Here is a 21023-nt window from a genome sequence, read left to right as displayed (position 1 = left end):
TTTTTTGGTGGGGGGGTCCAAAGGGTGTTCAGGGTCTCACTACTAGATCGGACTCATAGTGATCTGCCTGTTTTCAGCCTCCCAAAAGTTGGGATTACAGGCATTCGCTGCCGTGCCCAGTCTCATTTGCTGTCTCAGAGTGCCCCGGGGGCAGGGCCAGCACAGCAGGCCTGGAATCAAACCCCCCCATCCCTTTGTAATTTGTTTTCTTTTAAATTTTTTTGAATGTATTTTAGTACAAGGTCTACAGGGTCTCACTACACAGATCAGACTGGTAATGATCCTTCTGTTTCCAGCCTTCCAAGCGCTAAGATGACAGGTGTGCGCCACCACTCCCAGTCTCAGTAGCCTTCTCAGGGTGCCCCGGGGGCAGAACCAGCGTGGCACACCAGGCATTGGATCCCAGTCCTGCCCTGATTTTTATAATTTGGACCCTATTGGGTTTTCATAGTTTCACTGAGGTTTTTATCAATCTTGTTTATCTTTGCAAAGAACCAACTATTTAATGCATTGATCATTTGGATTTTCTTTAAATCTGTATTTTATTAACTTCAGTTCTATCTTTATTAATTTTTCCTTCTACTAGTTTGAGGTTTTTGTTTTGTTGTTTTTCTCATTGTTCTAGGACCTGAAAATGCAGATTGTATATTTGGGATCATTTTGTTTGTTTGTTTATTTAATGGAGGCACACAAAGCTATAAACTTTCCCCATAAAACTACTTTCCCTCTCTCCCACAGATTCTGACATTATATGTTTCCATTATTTTTGGATAATGAAGTGTTTCCATTATTATCTTGTTTTTAAATTTTTCTCCTGATTTCTTCAATGGCTTACTAACATTAAGAATGTTTTTCAATTCCTATATGTGTGTAGTTTCCATTCTTTCTTTTGTTGTTCATTTTCAATGTCATTTCATTGTGATCTGATAAGATGAACAGGAGTATTTCAGTTTTGTTGTTATTGCTGTACTGACATGTAATTTGGGGTCTAAGATTATAGTGTATTTTAAAGAAAGTTCTGCGGATTGCTGAAAAGGATGTGTCTCCTGCGGTTGTTGGATGGAATACTCTACATATCTATTTGTTTGATGTATACTGTAGTTTAACTTGGATGCTTCATTTTTCTTTTCTTTTTTTTAATTTGTGCTTTGACCTACCTATTTGTGAGTGTAAAGTAGTCACGCTGCCCACTACATTTGTACTGGTGTTTGTCTTGTCCTCCTTCTTTATTACGTGGTGTTGGTTTTGTGAAATTGAGTGTTTCAATATTTGATGTGTATATTTTTGCAATAGATACCTCTTCTTGGGGACTTGCTCCCATTTTCAGGATCTAGTGGCCTTCTTTGCTGTTTCTGACTTTTTAAGTTTACTTTGCATATGTAAGATACCAGATATCATAATTTGGACCCTATCTGTTTTCATAGTTTCACTGAGATTTTTTTATCAATCTTGTTTATCTTTGCAAAGAAAGATATAAGATACATAAGATATTTAAAAATATGGTGAATATTTAAATTTTCAAAAATGTGTCACCATAAAAGACACATTGCCATTCATCCCTCTCAACCCCTTGCTCCCCACATGCTTGCCACTTTCTGAAGTGGTTCTGGAAGTCTCTTCTTGTGACTGTCACTGCACTGTTACAACTGCCTCAATGTCTTAAATCAATTTATTGGCAGTGTTTACCTTCTGAAGTCATTTTAATTTTTTGACAAACCAGAAGCCACATGGCAGAAGATCCAGTGAACAAGGTGGGTGAAGATATACTGTAATATCACTCGGTGCCTACATTCTCATTATATGGCACTGGATAGAACCTTTCACTATATATATATATATATATATATATATATATATGTATCATGACTTGTAAAGACACTCCACAATAGCTTCAGAAAGTGGCACAAACAATGGATAAGTGCATTTGAAGTATGTGTATTGAGGCAGATGATGCATCAATGGCAATGCCATTTACTAAAATAAAACTTGTAAATTTAAACATTCATTGTACATTTTGCTCACATTCCACAAGTATAGCTACTCCAGGTTATTTGGAGTCTGCAGCTTCTAGAAGTATTGTTTTCTATCATTCCACTTTCAGACTTTATGAGTCTTTGCAGATGAAGTGAGTTTCTTGCAGGCAACATGTGTAGGGCCTGTTTTATGATCCAGTCTTGCAGTCTGTCTTTTAGTGGAGAATGAAAGCCACTTACATCAAGCATTCTTATAGAAAGGTAAGTACCAATTCCTATCACTTATCATTCTTTAACGTTGTATTTATTTCTGATTCCCATTCATTTTTCTACTCTCTCAATGAGATTTATCCTTTCCCTTGGCATTGCAGTTGTGGTTGACATCTTCTTAGTGTTTAGGATTTTCTGGAGCACTTTCTGCAATAATGGCTTAATACTCAAGAGTTTCTTTAGTTGATCCTTATCTTGGAGGGACTTTATTTCTTTTTCAGTTTTAAAGAAAAACCTGGCATAATATAATAACTCTGTGTTGATATTATGTTTGACCCAGATTATCCTCCAAGGGCCTTGTGCTCTGCTCTGTGGAGCTTCTGGAAGGCTGTTGAATCATGAGGCCAACAGAGCTGACTGGACAATAGAGGTGGGTCCTGGTTGAAAGAGGTGGGCTATGGGGGTACAAGCTGGAGCAATATATCTCCTTGTTGACACCTCATTGCTCTCTATGATTTCTGACTCCCATGTTATAAGCAGCTTTCTTCTGCCCAGGCCTTCCCACTCTGCCACCAACCTTGCAAAGACTGGGACTTTGGAAAGTCTGGGCCAAAATAAACTTCTCTTTGTTTTAGTTACACGTGACAGAAATTGTTTCCCAGTAGTGAAGAAAGTGACTGAGAAAGTTGGCAATTACTTTCTTTTTTTCTTTTTTTAATTTTTTAATTAATTTTATTAAGAAACAAATAACAATGAGATGGTTTCAAAACAGGTTATTAGTACAGTTACAATAATTAATACATTGCATATTGTTGTCTTCATAGTAGTTATTCATAGTATGAGATGCAGACATAATAATCTGTCCAAACCCTATTAGTACAAACCTTTCTTCTCATTGAATTAAGAGAAAGTAGCTGCATATCTATCCTAACTATTTTGTATGTACAGATACAAAATGGTCCTTCACTTATATCCCCTTGTTTTGTTTACTTTTGTCAGAGATGGGTATTCCATTGTCATTTAAATATTGTAGGTGTGTGAATTCAGCAAAATAATCCAAAATAGTCCAGGCAATTACTTTCTTTCTAAGCTTGAAATGAAGCTTTCTAAGCTTGTCTGCTCTTTAAAGTTTCTGTGATGAAATCTGTTGTCATTCTAATACATTTGAACTAACAAGTGACTTGGTATAGCTTTCAATATTATCTCCTTGTTCTGAGTTTTTTGCAACTTGACCTTAGACTATAATGTATTGTGGAAAGTTTCTCTTTTAGTCATATCTGCTTGGGTATTTTGTTTGTTTTGCATTGGTTTTGTTGTTTTAGACAGTCAGTACAGGGAGCTGAACCCATGGCTTTTGCTTTAAGCTGTTTCCCTAGCCTATTTTATTTTGAAATAGTGTCTTGTGGAATTGCCCAGGCTGGACTTGAATCTGCAATTTTTCAGCCTCTATCTCCTGGGACTACAGACATGTGCCACCACACCCAGCTTATTTGTATTTCTACATGTCTTCACTGGTTAATTATTAATCTCATTCCTCAGGTTTAGAACATAATCAGTGATAATTGCAGTGAACAGAGTCCCTGTGCATTAGGCCACGTTTCCTTATGCTCCTTAATGCCAATGTGTCTTAAATCTGGCCTGAGGAGTGTCAAAAAGACACTCCAAAAGCACTTGAATAATGTTTGCTGTTTATTTTTGTCTTGATTACCACCTAAATGTTCTTCTAGTACATCCACCTTATTGTTGCTTCCTCTGATTCATCTTAGCTGCAGCTAAGACTTTAACTGATTTTTCTTTTTTTAATTTATGGAGAAAAGGTAAAACAAAATTTCATAACAAAATAATAGAATAATAAGAATAGTTAATATACTGCATATTGTCATCTTCAAAATTCTTGCTTCAAAAATCCTCCAATCGATTGTAGCACAAAGCTTCTATCTCAGTGAACACCAGTAGTGTAGCTAACTTGCCTTTTCTTCTCTTTTCCCTTCCTCTCATCCTAATTCCTTTCTCCTTTTAGAGAATTTCTTCCCATTTCACCATATCTACTGCACATTTTAGACCTTATTTGCTCATTCAATTTCTCATGCTATGAAAACAGAATGATGTTTACACATGTGAGCTTGATTTATTTCACATTATCAGTGTATGGTCTTGAGTTGTACCCATTTACCTATAAAAGTTTTCTATTTGCCTAATGAAGTTTTTGCTTTTTAGGATTTCTTATTCTTTTTCAGAAACTATCTTTCATTTTTACTTAATCTTTCTTTTTATATCTTTATTTAGACATATTTTCAGTACCTGATGGTTTCCTTCATCCTGGGAAGCTAGTGGATGTATTCACAATCCTGCATGCCTTCTTCTTCCCTTGTTCCCACCTCCTTCCCTCTTTCTCTATCTCTTTGTCCCTCATTGTTTCTTGGTTTGTCGAGATCATCTTTCCTATCCTGCATTGTCTTTATATTTTCTTTGACCTCACTGATGGTCATAGTAATCAATTCATTCAACTGCTTATCTGTTTTTTCTTTGATCCCATTGATCATTTGAACAGTTTGTTTTTAAAAGATGCTGTCTGGAATTTTATCCATTTCAATATCTATAAGATCCACTTTGGGAAATGTATGAATTTTTGGAGAGATATTTTCCCCATTTTCTCATGATTGCTGTGTTTCTGTGGCAAGTTTAACAGTTTTACTGGAATAAATCTCTACCACTCAGATGAGAGGGTATTTTTATAAGTGACTTTATCTCTGTAACCTACCCTGGGCTCTCGATATGACTCTGGGTAAAAGCCTCTGCTCTATCTATTTCAGCTGCTGGCTTTACTCCTCATCACTACTTTGAGGGGCAAGAATAAACACTTTAGAATTATACCATATTATCACATGATTAAGATCTTGTTTTAAAATATTCCCATTGTTTGACTAACCCAGGAAAAAGCAAAGAAATGAATAAAATGCAAAAGGATATAAAAATTAAGCATAAATGATATTCAGATTTATACTAATACTATATATTCAAGAAAAAGGGGGAAACAGAGACACAAGTATATATGGAAAGAGGAATAAAGAAAAAGAGAAAGAAAGGGAATATTAATGGGAAGTGAAAGAAGGGATATTTAGATTGAATCCAATTTATTGAACTAACAAGAAAACAAAATGAATTATCCATGTAAGACAACCCCTGACATGGGAAAATGAGGTGTACGATCATAGAGCATGCAGACATAAATGCTGAAATAAATATGCATACCTATGTTTGCCCCCAACACACACACACACACACACACACACACACACACACAAAGTAACCAAACCAACAAAAATCAAAAACAAACAAAAATATTCCCTCATAGATACACTCATAATGGAGACCATCATTTTACACTGCTGCTTAAGATAAATACCCAGAACCACGTGCCAGGGCTGCTGCCTTTTGTCCACCATGGGCGGGAGCGGCAGCGTTCTCATGTCCCTGGCAGCCACCTGCACCCCTCCCTCCCATGAGTCTCAGCTCCATCTCCTGGGCTGTGCTCTGGCCTTATCCACAGCAGCTACCCTTGCACTGGCTTAAATCTCTGAACTCCAGCTTTATGGGACAAGGTGTTCAGTCTTTATCTAGCTTGGGGTTGTGGTAGTGCCCAAGGCCAGTGAGCTGACAAATCTTCCCCAATAAATGCCACAATTTTGGGGCCCTAAATCTCTGCAGAAGGGCCACGTAGCCTAGCCTAGCACTGAGGCTGGTGGCGCTGAGGCTGAACACCCTCGGCTTCTTTACAAGGAATGTTTTATAAATCCCACAAAATAGCACACACTCCATACCTGAGCAACAAGCAGTGTGCATACCCAAGTGGGAGCTTCATTTATTACTCTAACTACTAACATTTCTGGGTTTCACCTAGTCACCAGATCACCTCAGTCCCATGGCCTGACTGGTCCCCCTCCTTTCCCATCAGGCCATGCACCAGCTGACCTAGACAAATATGTCAGTGTGGCCTGTGAGTGCTGCTTGCCTTTTGCCTGCCATAACAGATCTCCTTGAATGTTTCCTGTCACCTCCTTATGCCAAGGCCCCTCTGACTGAGACTTTCTTGCTTCAATGTTAAATGCCTGAAATCTTTAATTTGTCGTCACCTCCTAAGTAGTCTCTAGTGTACAACTGGTTACCTTCTTCAGCTCATGGGCCACTTTTACATATCTTACTTAGATTTCACACAAGTCTAAGCTGCAAGGAGCAGCTCTGAAGCTGACTGGGTCTATGCCCTTGACCAGATCATTTCTGTCCCCCAAGTTTAGGTTAAAGGTCATATTCTTTTCATTGCTGTACTCTACTGTTCATCATTTCCTTAAGTCACCTGTGGGAATATGGGGTACAGATCATTCTGATCAAAAGCTGCTAAGACAAATGCATTAAACAATAGGCACCAGGGGCCCAACAGACCTCAGCACAGCGCACATGCTTGTCATGTCTGTCCCTTCTCATGCCTCACGTTGACTCTTCCCTAGGTCTCATGAACTTTCTATTGCTTTTGAGCCACCTTAATTGATACAGGTATTCTCACTGGTACAAAGGCCAGTGGTTACATTTGTTGGTCTGAAATTTGATCATACAATGAAAAAGATATTGGTAACTTTATGAGAATAAGAACGTTGGTAGCGATGCTACTGCTGAAAGCTTCTAGTCACAGGCTCTTACTTCTCTGGTGTGTATTACTCTATTTAATCTTTCTAGCAACCCTATGGAGGAGAACCTGTTTTAGGGGCGAAGAAAAGAAATTCATTCAATGTCAAGAAGAAAAATGACAAAGCTGAGATTTACACCTACCTCTGACTCCACAGTGCATGTTACTTACTCTCTTGTGTACATTCTTCTATTTAGTCACTTTGTATGTGACATTCAGCCTTCTTTGAAATTCTTTGCTTGCCCAGTGCCATGGGACATGAGAAAGGTGTCCTGGACGTCTTTGTTCCAGGATGTATTGGTTAAGTAGGAAACTGGAAAGTTGTAAACCAGGAAACGTCACGGCAGCTCGGGAAGATGGGCCTAACTTTGGCTCTGGGGAAGGCTGCTCTGCCTCCTGCTAACTTTAATGTAGCATGATTGGTATATACTAACTGATGCAGAAGGGCCCTTCCAGCTCTGCCTTTTCTGATTCTGTTATTATATTCTTTGTGAGAGAGACAATAGAACCTGTGTTCGGCACCAATAATGTTGAAGAGCCTATTTTCCTACTTCAGATCTTGAAGGTCTGCTGTGGACAGGAGGAATGTGGACATTTATGGAATTCTTGTGGGTAGAAATGCATGTTTGGCTGGCTATAATTGCAGGAGTAGATTGTCATTTCACACTACTGTGTCAGCCCTTCACAGTGAAGGTCAGCAGTGAAGAGAGACTACACAGGAATGCTGTCAAGAGGCCTGATGTTCAGATCTGGATTGGAATCCTGGCTTTATCTCTCCATAGTGCTCCAACCTTAGGGTAAATTCAGTTTCATCATAGGTGAAATGAGATATCAAACCTTTGGAATTGAACAAAAAGAGTAATTATCTGTAAAATATTTAGAATAATGTGCATACTTCCCAAGGCCCCCACCCAAAAAAGGTGTCATTATTGTTGCCATTGCTATAATTAATTAAATGATCTCTGAGTTAACAAGCTCCAAGTTTAGACAATGTTCAAACACAGGCTGAACATCCATGGGGAAGCATTGCAGAAATGACCTGCATTGTACGACATGTGGAGGTCAGCGCTTTTGTAGTTTCTTGTCATTCTGAAATTCTGTGATTCAAATTAGACAGGTGGGGTACAGGGGAACAGAGAAGAGGAATATTGGGTTCCTATGAGGTGCAGTGGTGAAAGTAACTTCTGGGAGATGGGAATTCTCTTGGATCTTCCAAACCTGGTCTCCTTTCGATATGTTGGAAGAAGAAAAGAAAACATATGGAGGTGGGATGGGTGTGGCCAGTCATAAGGAAAGGGACAGCAAGTCTAACTGTGATGGAAGCCTTAGGCATCATTTGGAAAAAGACAATTGTCTATTATTTCTCTTGTAAAGTCTAAATGTCAAGAGAAAGAGGGAAGGGCCAGCCTGGATAGCTCAGATTAAAGTGCCTGCTTAGGCAGGCACAGAGACTGGGGTTTTATCCCTGGCATACCATGCCAGCCCAGGCCCTGGGATGCGCTGAGAGGGCAATTGAAACTGGATGTGGTGGCACACACCTGTGATCTCAGCGCTTGTAATGCTGAAAAAAGGAGGATCACTATGAGTCCAATCTGTGTAGTGAGACCCTATAGACCCTGTACAAAATATGACAGAGAGAGAAGGGGGGGCAAGCCAGTGTAAAGACCAAATGCACCACAAGTGCTGTTTCCGTGCTTCTGCTTTTGTGAACCTTGGGTCAAAGTCCATTGACATCATCTAAGGCTGTGGTATGCCTGCTGCAGCAGGCTGTTTATTGTCATTGGAAACTCTTAAAAGTTCTCCTTCACTGATCTCAGAGAATAGAATTGTGGCTTTTCCAGTAAGTTCTGTGAAGAAAATTGCTAGATGTCTTTCATGGACGTGAATTATTACTGGTTCATGTTTTTATTGTGAGTCATGGAAACGTGCGCCTTCTCTTTGCTTCTGTCTCTTTGCAAGACTCAGTCATTACCTCTTCTCTGCTCACTTCATTCTTCCTTGGGATGGGCTGAATGTAGTAATATAACCAGCCAGCATATAGTCTTAGAGAGCTAATGTAAGATTAAGCCACTAATGTCTTAAAAATAATTTTGCTAGTACCAGATAATGTTCACCTGTGAATTGGAACCTCACTGCCCCCTTCTCTGTCTTTTCCTTTCCCATTATTTCTGAGCCTTTCTTGAACTCTAGCTCTTTTAAATCATCTTCTCTACTGTTTCTCATTTCCACATTGCAATTTCATCTACTGAGTACAGCATCTTTTTCTCCCACTCATCCAGTCCATCGGCCCTCTGAATACAGGTGGAATAGTCTTTAACCTCCTGAACTAGCTCTTGTCCCTGCCTATTTTTCTTCTTTAGGCATATTTTCCTGTGAATTTACAACTGTATTTTTTCCAACACATAGAAATTAGAAGAGTATAGACATTGAAGTCAAATAAGATTGGATGAAACTTCCCCCCACAATTTCCCTATCACCTATTAAGGCTTCATTTTTCCTATGAGAACTAAATCAGCAACCCGTGACTTTCCAGGATGTTAAGGAGTTTGAGTAGAATGATGTACACATAAGCTTTAGAGCAGTACCTGCCACAGGAACAAGAGTTAATCATTGGGATCTGTGACTATTACTAATAATAATTTTTTAAAAAAGCTTTGCATGTATCCTTAAAGTAGTGCTTCATTTCCTTACATTGTTCTCTGTAATGGTGGTTCTGCAGTCAGGACATATGTCTTATAAATGCCATTATTTTTCTATAGCTGAATAGGAGTTTCCAGTGGAATCTCTGCTTCATCATTTGTTTGTTGGTTTCAACAGCAATTCCTAATGTATAGCGTTGGGGTAAAGAGTCAGTGAGATACTTCACAGAAACTGCTAAGCTAATAACTAAAGAACCTGGTGTCACCTGTAGTGTGGTCATCCTCCACACTCTTGTCAAGATTTTCATTTTTACCCCCTTGAAGTCTCTTTTGCACTTGTAAATGCAGCTGCCTCAAATGACCACAAAGAAGTCCAAGAAGCCAGCTCTGCAGAGCCCCACTCAGGGCCTGCTGCCAGTGGCCTTAACACCAGCAAGGTGCCAAAACTCAAGCCTGAGCTGCAGAAACTCCCCTTCTTCCTGGAGGGAAGCTGTGACTGTCATCTCCCACTAGCCAATCAGGTGAGGATTGGCCCTGAGTACTATACAGAGTCCATGTATCTTTTTTTCTGGTGTGAAGGGGAGAGGAACAAAAGCCACCTACTACGCATGTTTTTCCTTTTACCACATCTTCACATTTTTCTTCGTGTGATGCAGCAGTTGCTTTGAAGACGGCAGCTGGTATCAGGTGGTACAAGGAGGTCACAGTGAGTTCACTGGTGGTCACCACAGGTTGACAGGGCAAACAGAGGTCTGAGGCAAGCAGCTCAGTGGCTATGGTGGTTGCTTCTACTCTGTTGAGGTGATGTCCAGCAGGTTAATGAGATGTTGAGGAAGGCAATATCCATGAGCTTCCTCTGAAATCTGATGGTTTTGCAGTTCAGACTCATTGCTTTTGAACTGCATGGCTTTTGGCAAATAGTAGCCTGTTTCCTCTTTGCAAAATGTAGGTGGTTGTAGAAACCATCCCATAAAACCTCTGTGATGACTAAATGAGGTGCTGCCTGGGAAAGTTTAGTTATATTGTCTGGTACATACGTTTTTATAAGTGTTGACAATGGGGATGGTAATAACAGGGATGACTTTCCTACCAGGAAACTTGTCATAAGAGGAGCCAATCCTTACAAAGCATCCTTACAAGGATAATCAAAATGTGATTTTCAAGAAATAAAGTCAAGCTAGTGATATTTAATTTGGAGGACAGCAAGCTCAAGGAAATCTAATTGCTACCTAAACTAACTCAATCACTACCCTCCAGCAGAGACGTTAGATGCATCCTGTCTAACTTGGGCAACAGAAGCTGGCTTACAGACTGAGCACCTCAGTCTCTTAGACATTAAGCTGTCTTGGAGTAGAAATCCTGGCTGTTAAGAGTTGAGTCTGCTGTCTCTAAAAAGTGTGCAAACAAGAGCCGGATGAGCATGCGCTTAGACCTTACAAAGGACAAACCTGCAGAATAGGAGAAACTGAGGAAAATATTTAAAGATTGTCATGGATCTGAGGTTAGCAAGGTCAGAGGTCACAGAAACACATGCATGCACACATGTGCGCGCACACGGACCCATGACAGGGAGAGAGGCAAGCATGGTGGCAGATGACGGACCCAAAAATGTAGGAATAGAGAAGAGATGCATATGTTGAAGCACCGCACAGAAATATGTGGTGAATCTGTAGGAGACGGGCTGGGGACACGGGCCGCACAGCTTCTGAGACAGTTCCAGCATCCAATATCTTTTCTTCCTCCCTCTAGCACAACATTTGCACTTGTCAAACAAGGTGTCCCAATTTTAGTTTCCAGAAGTACAGCGAGAAGAATAGAGGTCTGGAGTTCAGGTATGCAGGAATGCCGGGAGACTCTTCCCTTCATGGGGCTGTGCCACAGTCTGTACCAGTCAGCATCCTGTGTGGGGAGGTTTGGACCTCACAAGAGGATTCCTGGAGATATCTAACTAGGTAGGGACCAACCCTTACCAGAGAAAGTGAGTGATTACACTTGGCTGGAAAAACAATATTCTGCTACTGACATCTCTTGGTAGAAAAGAAAACAACAGGGCCGGGGAGATGGCTCAGTAGAATAAATGCTTCCCTGGCAAGTGGGAGGGCCTGAGTTCAATCCCTGGTTCTGAAAAACAAAGAAAGAGAAAAAAGAAAACAACATTTAAACACTACTTATTCATTTATTTAATAGATGTTTACTGAGCACCTACTACAGTCAAGGATGCTATAAAGCATGGAAATAGTAAGAGGACGTGTATTATGGGGTCTGAGTATAGAAGATGCAACTACTTATTGAATGAGATAATTTCCCTTTAATAAAGATCAAGTTTCAGAGGACTGAAATGACTCTTTTACAGCAATCAGCAGCTAACTATGAAAGCCAGAATTCCAGCATGGGCAGAAGTCTCGCATTTATCATTGCCTCTGTGGATGGCAGGTGTGGGACAGTTGTGATGTGAGGCTTTGAGGAAGTGACATAAAAGATGCTGGCAGCTCTGAGCCCGAGGCATGTGGTGGGCACAGTGCTTAGTGCTTTGATCAGAGTGTCCCTCATCACCCTCAGCTTCCTACCAGTTGAGGACTCTTGCTGCCATTTTATAGATTAGAAAACTGAGGCTCTGTGAATTGGTGCAGCTTGCCAAGTGTCAAGCAGCTATAAAGTGGATAAGCTTGGATGGAACCTCCACATCTAGATCCAAAGCTCAGCCTCTTCCCTCCTCTAAATCTTCTTGCACCTCCCAGTATCCTCAACCCTAATGCTCTGGGTCACTGGGATGCCAGCTCCTCACACAACACCATTTGCTATATAAAGAAATAAATGACTTCTTAAAACGGAACCCTCCGTCCCTTAGAAATAGTAGGAGGAAGGAATTAATGGGAGTAGAACAGCTTTAAATTTTCCATGCATAATGGTCTGATAGGGTTAGATCTATTTGGTTCATTGTAAAATGTGATTGATTCAATTCCAAATTTAACTTAAATTTGATTTTCTTCTCTCCACCTGGCATTTCCAAACCAAGAATCAATCAAACCCAGAATTATAGGCAGTGTGTAGCTCAACAATGCCAAGTTATTTCCAGCTGAATGGCTCAAGCCAACCATATTATGCCATTCTCATCTGCCATGAGAGGAGTTGAGGAGGAAGAGGGAATGGAAATTAAAGGGAAATTAGATTATTAACCTTCTCCAGCCCCAGCAATCTGTGTATCCTGTAGGACTGCACACTCCTTTAGCATGGCTCATTCCCCTGTAAGTGACCAGGAGAGGATTGCACAGGCAGATGTAAGCCGAAGAGGACATCTGCCATCTGGGGGTCTGCAGGTTGTGTCCTGGAACTGCCATTGATGCAGCATTTTTTGTTGTTGGTAATCATATGTCTAATCCTATTTCATCTTTACATTAGTTCTTGAAGAAGATCACTTTTCCTATTGTTTCAGATGGAAGCTTCTGATTTACCAGAGTTGGCTCAGTTGGCAAGCATCACGGAGAGATTTTGTGATTAAGGCAGGCTTTGAACACGGATACGTCTGTCTCTAAAGGCCGTATTTTCTATGACTCTGTGATGGCATCCTGGAACGCTTATTCTCTGGTGAAGTGAGAAGCGGCTGTGTGATACAGTTGGGAGGCGGGACCGGGATGGGTCATAACCCACTCTGCACATGCAAACTGCACCATGTTAATAAGTCTTCTCACTGTTGTGGGCTTCTCTGTGAGATCGAGATAATGCTGACACCAGCTTCTTGCTGTGAGGGTTTAAGGAGGCAGTTTTCACCTTCTAAAATGTAAGCTTCCAGCACACTGGCTGCTTTGCTCGCTGTCATTTCTCCTAACCTTAAAACAGCGCCCAGAATGAGGTAGATGAGGGGACAAAAGGGAGGAAAAACAGATAGGCAGCTACATCGCAGCATAGTGCCTGGGTACGAGTAAGCACTGGGCCGGCAGGTGTCTTTTTTCTGTTTATGCCTCTTCCTATAGCAGGATAATACTGAACATGCACAGAGATGCAGGATAAGTATTATGGGATAGATGCTTTTTGCCTTGCTGCTGTCTACACCTCCTACTCGAGCTCAGTGCTTATGCTCAGTTCCCTGGGCCAAGAACTCCTTAAGAAGTCACCTTTGAGTCCCACGTGAAGTTTCTGGTTGCCATGGCACCTTCTCCAACCCCAGCAGCCCTTCCATGCATTGCTGGCCGCAGTGTAGGCCTCACCTGCGCGCTTTCTTCCTCCTGGTCTTCAGAGACAACCGGGGTGATTTGGGCATTTTGTGAGTGAGTAAATGCGTGCCTCAGGGTGCAGTGCATCCTCATTCTCCCTCTCACGTTCTCCCTCCTGGTCCGGCCCTCCCTTCACTACTCTTTCTGTCGCCTGTGTCTATAAAGCACAATCCAGTCTTTAATATGTTCTGATGATATGTTTGGCAAAGAAGCAAATAGGTCCTGATTTCTGCCTTCAGTGATGAAACAGATAGCTCTGTGTGGCTTGAAAAATATCATTTCTTTCCTTTTTTTTTTAAATACCAAGGATGGAACTCAGGACCTTTTTCTTGTCAGACAGACACTTATGCCACTGAGGTATCTCCCCAGGACCCCTGGCAATTATCATTTCTTAAGGGCTTACTATGTTGCAGAAGCTATGCTAAGAATTTGACATTTACTGTCTCATCTCATTCTTACAGCATTCTCAAAGGATTAGTCATCTTTTTCCTAGTTTTGATGCAAAAGTGGAGACTGAATAAGCTAATGTGAAATGTGACTTCAGTCCCCAGGTTAGCTCCTCAAGACCCTGGATTGCAATGAAGCTTTAAATGACCTGGAGGAGAGAATTAGTCTAGCAAGGACCCCAGAGAAATCTGAGCAATCCCATTCCCATTCCTCAGTTGGCAGTCTTCCTCTAAGAGGAAGTCAGCCCTGTGGAGCGCAGGTGAATTTCTAGTGGTTGGTTAATTAGCAGGAGCAATGCTTTGGTTGCGCAGGTTTTCTGCTGTACAGGTCAGAGATGAGCCTGCGTCTGAGGTGCTCAGCAAGCTGCCTTCTGTGACTCTCTGGCAGCATATGTCTTTCCTATTGCCGGAAGCCCCCAGATGGCTTTCTAACCCAGTCCTCGGGAGCAGGTTCACTTTGCCCAGAATTTGTTAATCTAGACTGATATTTACACGTATTTTTTCCCCACAAGAAGACCACAGAATCTCAGGTAGAAGCTCTCTCTCGCAACTCCTCGTTGAGAGGGCTTTGCTGCACAGTAGACTTGCAGCAATATGGTGCCTCTGTCATGTGGAATCAGTGCAAGGGAGCAGCCCTCACCCATCACCTTTCTAGTAGAAACATTGGTGTCCACTCCTACATGCTGATTAGTTCCTAAAACGATTTTACTGTCAGAATTTGAAACTACCTTTTTTGTGGCACAGAGGAGAGATAAAAATCTCTTTCTTTTTTCTTTTTCTGGTCATTTTAGATTTTAGAGATTTCATATACTCTGACATGGAATCATTTTTTATTTACTTCTTTCATTTGTCATTTCTTCTACTTTCAACTGTCACTGTGTGAACAGGTATGACTGTACCACGCATTGACTTAGGGCAGGGGATAAAGATGAAAAATCCTTTTCTAAAACTAAATAGATCTTTTCACAAAAGAAAGAGACCAAGAGATGTAGCGAGGAGAGGGGAGAGATAAAAGGATGACAGAAGACCTAAGAATGTTACGTATGCGTACCCACTCCCCAAGATGAATGTAATGATTATGTACTGTACACATATAAACATTAAAATTAATGTTTTCAACATTATAAGTCTAAGCAACTTCTAGGTCCCAGGCAGTGAGAAAGATGAGACAAAAAAAAAGCCACAAACCAACCAAACAAACAAAAACACAAAGAAGATTGGATCTCTTCTTTCAAGCAGCTTACTTTTATTAAGAAAAATAGATATTCATAAAACATCCTAAGTGGGTTGTCATAAAGGCTCTTATTCCAGTGAACCCTATTAGTATGGCTGCACTAGCTGGTGTTCTTTCTAAGTGCTCAGTGCATGCAGTGCTGGTTACTAATATTGTCACTATCATTCCTGGGAAGTGACCGTGTGGTTCCTGAGACTCAACCCTGTGCCAGGTACCATACCAGGCACAGGTATCAAATGATAAACTAAGGACAGGGGCATTTTTCCCCCTGAAGTTTGCCCTTTATGCACAGAATTCATGTGCTCAGAATAAGATTTAGGAGGAAATACAATAAGCATAGATACTTGAACTGAATGAAGAATTTACATTAATGACAAATCACAAATAGAGAGGAGAAAGGACCCAGGGGAGGAAGGGGAGCAAGCTCTACCTAAGAAAAGAGCAGCTAGACCACTGTTGCGATGATGAAGAGGTTGTCCCTCAGGTTCTGCAACAGTTGGGGCCTTCTGCTTGGTTATGTTTCTCTCATTGCTGGGACAAAATATCCAACACCCAAAATTAGGAAGGAAAGGTTTATGTAGTTCACAGTTTGTAGAGGTTTCAGCCCACACTTGGCTTGCTCCAAGGCAGAGTGGCACATGGCAGAGGGCAGCACTTCATGGCAGCAGAAACCAGCCAAAAAGCAAGAGCGGAAAGGGAGAAGCAGAGGCTGTGGACGCTAGCAAGCCTCTCTGCCTTACCTATACTGGAGTCAGGCTATCTGCCCCAGGAAGGGTGTAGCACTCACACCTATAACCCCAACACTGGTTCATGAATTAATCACAAACTCTAGAAGTCTACCCCAGTGACTGCATCAGGCTTTGGGAGAACAACTAGACACATGTTCAAACACCTTCAAGAGTAGGAGAGATGGTAGGAGGCTAGGACAGAGACAGTCATCAAAAAGACACCATGTCAAGCTACTGAGCCTGTGACATATCCTGTGATGAAATGCTGTAAAACTACTGCAGGGTTTTAAGGAGGGAGTGAAGGAGACAGGTATGCTGATGCCAGCCTCATCCTATTAGCAAACAGAGATGACAAGGAAAATGTAAAAACACCAAGCATATAGAAACAGGACTGTGTGGGCCAGCGAGAGAGCTCAGCAGACTAAGCACCTGCTGAGGCAAGCGCAGAGACCAGGGTTTGATCCCAGCACCACATGCCATGCCAGCCCCACCCCTGGGCTCACTAGTGTAGTGCTTGCTAAACTCCAGCCATAATCCCACACACCTATAATTCCAGTGCTTGGGAGATTGAAAACAGGAAGATCACTGTGAGTCCAAACTGCATAGGGAGACCCAGTACCAAATACATTTTTAAAAAGGCATGGAGAATAAAGAAAGAAATGACTGTGGCTGCTTCATTTCTGTAAAGCAGGAAGACAAAAGCCTGAAAGATAACAACTGCATGTATGGCTGTCTCTAGGGTGGTGCTTTTAGTATATTAAGGAGCTCAGAAGGGAGGGAGCCTTAAGGAGAAGGTGAGGGGACCCCATCGTGAATGGGTTGTGTTTGACATCTCTGGAGTGATCGCAGAGCAATATCTGGGTGGTTTGGGGATACAAGTTTGCTCAAAAAAGAAGTTTAGAAAGCACAAGAAATTTGGTGAGAACTACTCAAGCGTTGGTAATCAGAATAAGCAGGATAGATGTGAAGGGCAAATCCTAAACAATGAGAAATGAGGAGCACTCAGGACAGACTAACTTGGTTGACAGAATGCACTCCTAGCTGGGCAGATGCAGTCTACCTCTTCTGGTGTCGCCACAAAACTGTCTTCAGTTTTCGCATGCAAAACTTCCTCCCCACCTTCTGCCCTCTTGTCTAGCTAGGTCTTCACATCATTTGTCTTAGAATATAATTAGCTGAGAATAATATTTCCTTTCTCTCCTAACCCCCATAAACTCCTCAAGGATAGAACTATTCTAATTCTAATCTATAAATGTCTCACAAGGAGATGCTCCTTACATGAAATTTATTTGGATGACCAGCTTCCAGCTATTTAATCTTTCTATAGTGTAGGCATATTTTATATATATATATATATATATATATATATATATATATATATATATAATCTATATTGATACCACTGTTGATACTGATACATTACTCCCTATAATCTCCACAGTAATTCCATGAGGTATACCATCATGCACATAAATAACTGAGGTTTGCAGAATAAAGCAGTTTACACAGCTCAGGAAAGCTCACACCAAACTGTGCCTCCAAAACCAGCTAACTCCGATGCTTCCATCATATCAAGCTCTACTCAGTTCAATAGTGCAATGTCCTTCCCTTTGTCACTAGAGAGAGTGGAGGATCGAACACAATCTAATTATTATCGTAATGACCAAAGTGGCGAGCAGAAGACTGAGAAGGGCCACAATTCTCTGGAAATTTATTTCTGTTGTCTTTACAGAAATAATTAGTGAACCTGTGGTTGGGGATTGAATATGAAATATCCCCTAAGGTGCAAATATTAATGGTATGTTCACAAGTGACTCTTTGGGAAGACAATTGGATTGTGAGTGTTCTCATGTCACCAAGTGATTACTTTATTGGCGGATTCATAATTTGAAGGCATTATTAGGAGCTGGTGGAAAGTAGGAGATGACACTTGTTTGAAGGGAGTGGGTCCCTGGGGCATGCTGTCAGGACTGTGTCTTGTCCTGCCCCTTACTTGCTGGCTTAATCTCCTTCCTCATTGCCATGAGCTGAACATCTTTGGTTGTCAGGCCCTGTCTGCCATGATGTGGTGCCACATCACAGGTCCAGAATTGTGGAGCCAAGTGAGCCCTCTGAAACCATGGACCAAGACGAACCTTTCCTTCTCTTTAAATGGTTTACTCAAAAACTATTTTTGTAGTGACAAAAAGCTACCCCCTCCCCATTTTTCAAAGCATTAACTCAGGACCCGACAAAAGTCTACAGAAGTAAGAAGATAGAGGGGCTTTTGCTTTGCTTTTGGCAGATTTCTGTTTAGGAAATGATGCGATTCTCAAGCTCCACGCCATTGCCACTCCTTGACCACAGAATCATATGTCTCTTTTTGCATTTGCCTTGCTAGGTTTACTGAAAAGCCCAGTGAACAAGACCTCCCTGACCCTGATCGCCGTGAGCTCCTGCATCCTGGCGATGGTGTGCGGCAGCCAGATGTCCTGTCCGCTCACCGTGAAGGTCACGCTGCACGTGCCCGAGCACTTCATTGCAGATGGTAAGAGCCCAGCAGCCAAGCTGCCCCAGAGGTACTCACAGCCTTGCACTCTGGCTGAGCAAATGTTCCACACGTGGCCCAACCTCACAATTCTGTTACACACATCCCGGGAAAAAAAAGATCATCCAAAGGCTTTGAAAGATGTCCTCATGTTAAATCCTGGATTATTAGAATTAAAGACTGTTTTCATTCCATATCCACAGATAAGGCTTGTTAAATCCAGGAAGAATTCAAATGTGGCGCAGAAAGATTCAGTTTAATAAGAACCTACTAGTTCTTATGTTTGCAGATCCAAGTTCAAAATGCTGCCTTCCCCAGAGCGCATTTGCTGACAGGTTAAAGTATGTGAGATTTACTGGAGTTTCATGAATATTCTGGAGATTATTCACAGCTCATTCCCTGGAAACATACTTTACGAGTAACAGACATTCCACCACTCACTCTTTAACCTATTAAATGGAATTAATGAGACACTGCAGTCTCTATGGCCATTACCAATGCCTGATCCAAGAAGCTGATTAAGTTATTTGATATCTATTGCTAAAGTGCCCTCCAAAACATTGTTAGTATGTTGGCGCCTTACCGTACGTGAACGTGTGTGCTTACTTGGTGTTATCATCTTTGAACTGTTCGAATTATAGTATAAATATTAGAAAGAGTGTAATCATGAGTATGGAACTTACTGCACTTTCATTTATTCAGTTTGATCACACTTTTAATTTTTTAGTTTATTCACAATTCCTAAATGTATAAGCCTCAATTCCTTTGAAGAAAAGTACTACATACCTGTGAAATTACCACCGTAAACACTGGCATGACCATAAATATCACCTTTGAAAGTTTCCTCTCCCTCATTTTGTTACAAAATAAGAAGCATTTAGCCTCGTCCATCATGCTCAAAGCAATGGAAAAAATTAGCACCTCAGAGCGCTCCTTCATCTCCCAACCCGCTGATACTCACTCTCTAGAAGTGATTAACTTTCTGCCTTAAAGCAACATATTAATACTATTATGTTTTAAAAAATCTTCTTCTATGAGTGTATATGGGATGTTGAGGAGATCCTTTCCCTGTGTTTTTCACCATGTCTCAGTGTAGCTGAATTTTGTCTTCCTGTTTTATGTTATGTGATTCAGAGCTTAGCACTGCCCCTCCCCTACCTTCTTATCAGAGCAAAGTGAAACATCATCTCATTTCTCTGAAACATTCATACTTCTACCAGTACATCCTCCTGCAATTGCCACATCCCCTGTAGTCAACAACCCCCTGCTTATTTGTCCCTTGAAATGAAAATAAGCTAAGTAGTTCTCCCTTCTTGAGTTGTAATCTTTCCTCCACATCTTTTTTGTTGTATCCCTGTCAGATCATAGGTGCACAAATATGTGTGTGTGTGTGTGTGTGTGTGTGTGTGTGTGTGTGTGTGTGAAAGAAGCAGCAAAATTTGTAGGAGAAAGTAGGGAAGTAGGTTGCTTGGAGCTGTAAGGCTGCAAGATCCTGAGTGTGGTCAGAAGGTGGGGATGGGTAAGTAGGAACAACAACATGGTTTGGGGAAAACCAGGAGGGCAGTTTGGACCACTGGAAAGTGTGGCCCCCAGCTGTTATCCCTCACCAGTCACTACTCCCTAATTGCTACATTTTCAAGATATTCAAGTTTTAAACCCTTTTTTTCCCCATACATATTGAAATAAAGACTGACTTCTACACAGTTAGAGACTGACTTACTCAAGGTTTTGATAAAAACATTTTAATAACCAAGAGCACAGGCTTTGGAATGACATGAGAATTCATGCATTTATTCAGTTGTGTGCAACTTCTCTAGCCAAGTGAGTGACCTGACCACTCGGAGCCTGTTTTTGTATGTATGAAATGTGGGTGGCAACAGGACATATCTCGCTGGGGTGTTTTAAGCACTATAATTCCCATTACATTTTCATGTGCTTTGAATTTTCAGATAGCATGTAGTCAGGAAATAGTGAAGTCAGAGGAGCAGCTAAGAAAGGTACAAACAATCTTGATACCCACTAAAGACAGAGCAAAATGTGGAAATTAAAAGATGCCTTTCTTATCACCTGTAGATTCCCTATTCTGAACTCTACCAACAACTTAAATTCTTTTCTTACCCCCAGAGTAGTGACTGAACTTGAGCCCTTGCCCATGCTCAGCCAGGAAGGCAAACCTTTTAGAGTTTTCAATGACATCAACAACCTGCTGTGGCACAATGCCATAGGTTCACCACCACTAGGCGGATACATGCCTTTCCAATAGCTACAGTCCAGTCTGATTATAGACAGAAACTGTAGAACTGCCTATAGACTACATCTGTCCTTGCCTCTAGACTGGAAACTTTGTGCAAGCAAGATATGAGTCTTTTGAAAA

At 41.2% G+C, this 21023-nt stretch overlaps 1 protein-coding gene across 4 annotated transcripts in view; it reads left to right on the top strand.

Moving 5' to 3' along the window:
- The window catches only part of Astn2 (astrotactin 2), a 1030147-nt gene that overhangs the window by 339825 nt on the left and 669299 nt on the right, over window positions 1-21023 (top strand). For all 4 annotated transcript variants that reach the window (XM_023701575.1, XM_012516970.2, XM_023701577.1 and 1 more), the window contains one exon: window positions 18503-18649. In XM_023701575.1, the coding sequence (XP_023557343.1) occupies window positions 18503-18649 (147 nt within the window). The remainder of the gene's footprint in view (window positions 1-18502; window positions 18650-21023) is intronic.

This window comes from Octodon degus, unplaced genomic scaffold (genome assembly GCF_000260255.1).
Source record: "Octodon degus isolate 3935 unplaced genomic scaffold, OctDeg1.0 scaffold00137, whole genome shotgun sequence".
Taxonomy (NCBI): Eukaryota; Metazoa; Chordata; class Mammalia; order Rodentia; family Octodontidae; genus Octodon; species Octodon degus.
The sequence above is the reverse complement of the archived record's forward strand: the minus strand, read 5'-3'. Positions and strand labels throughout refer to the sequence as shown.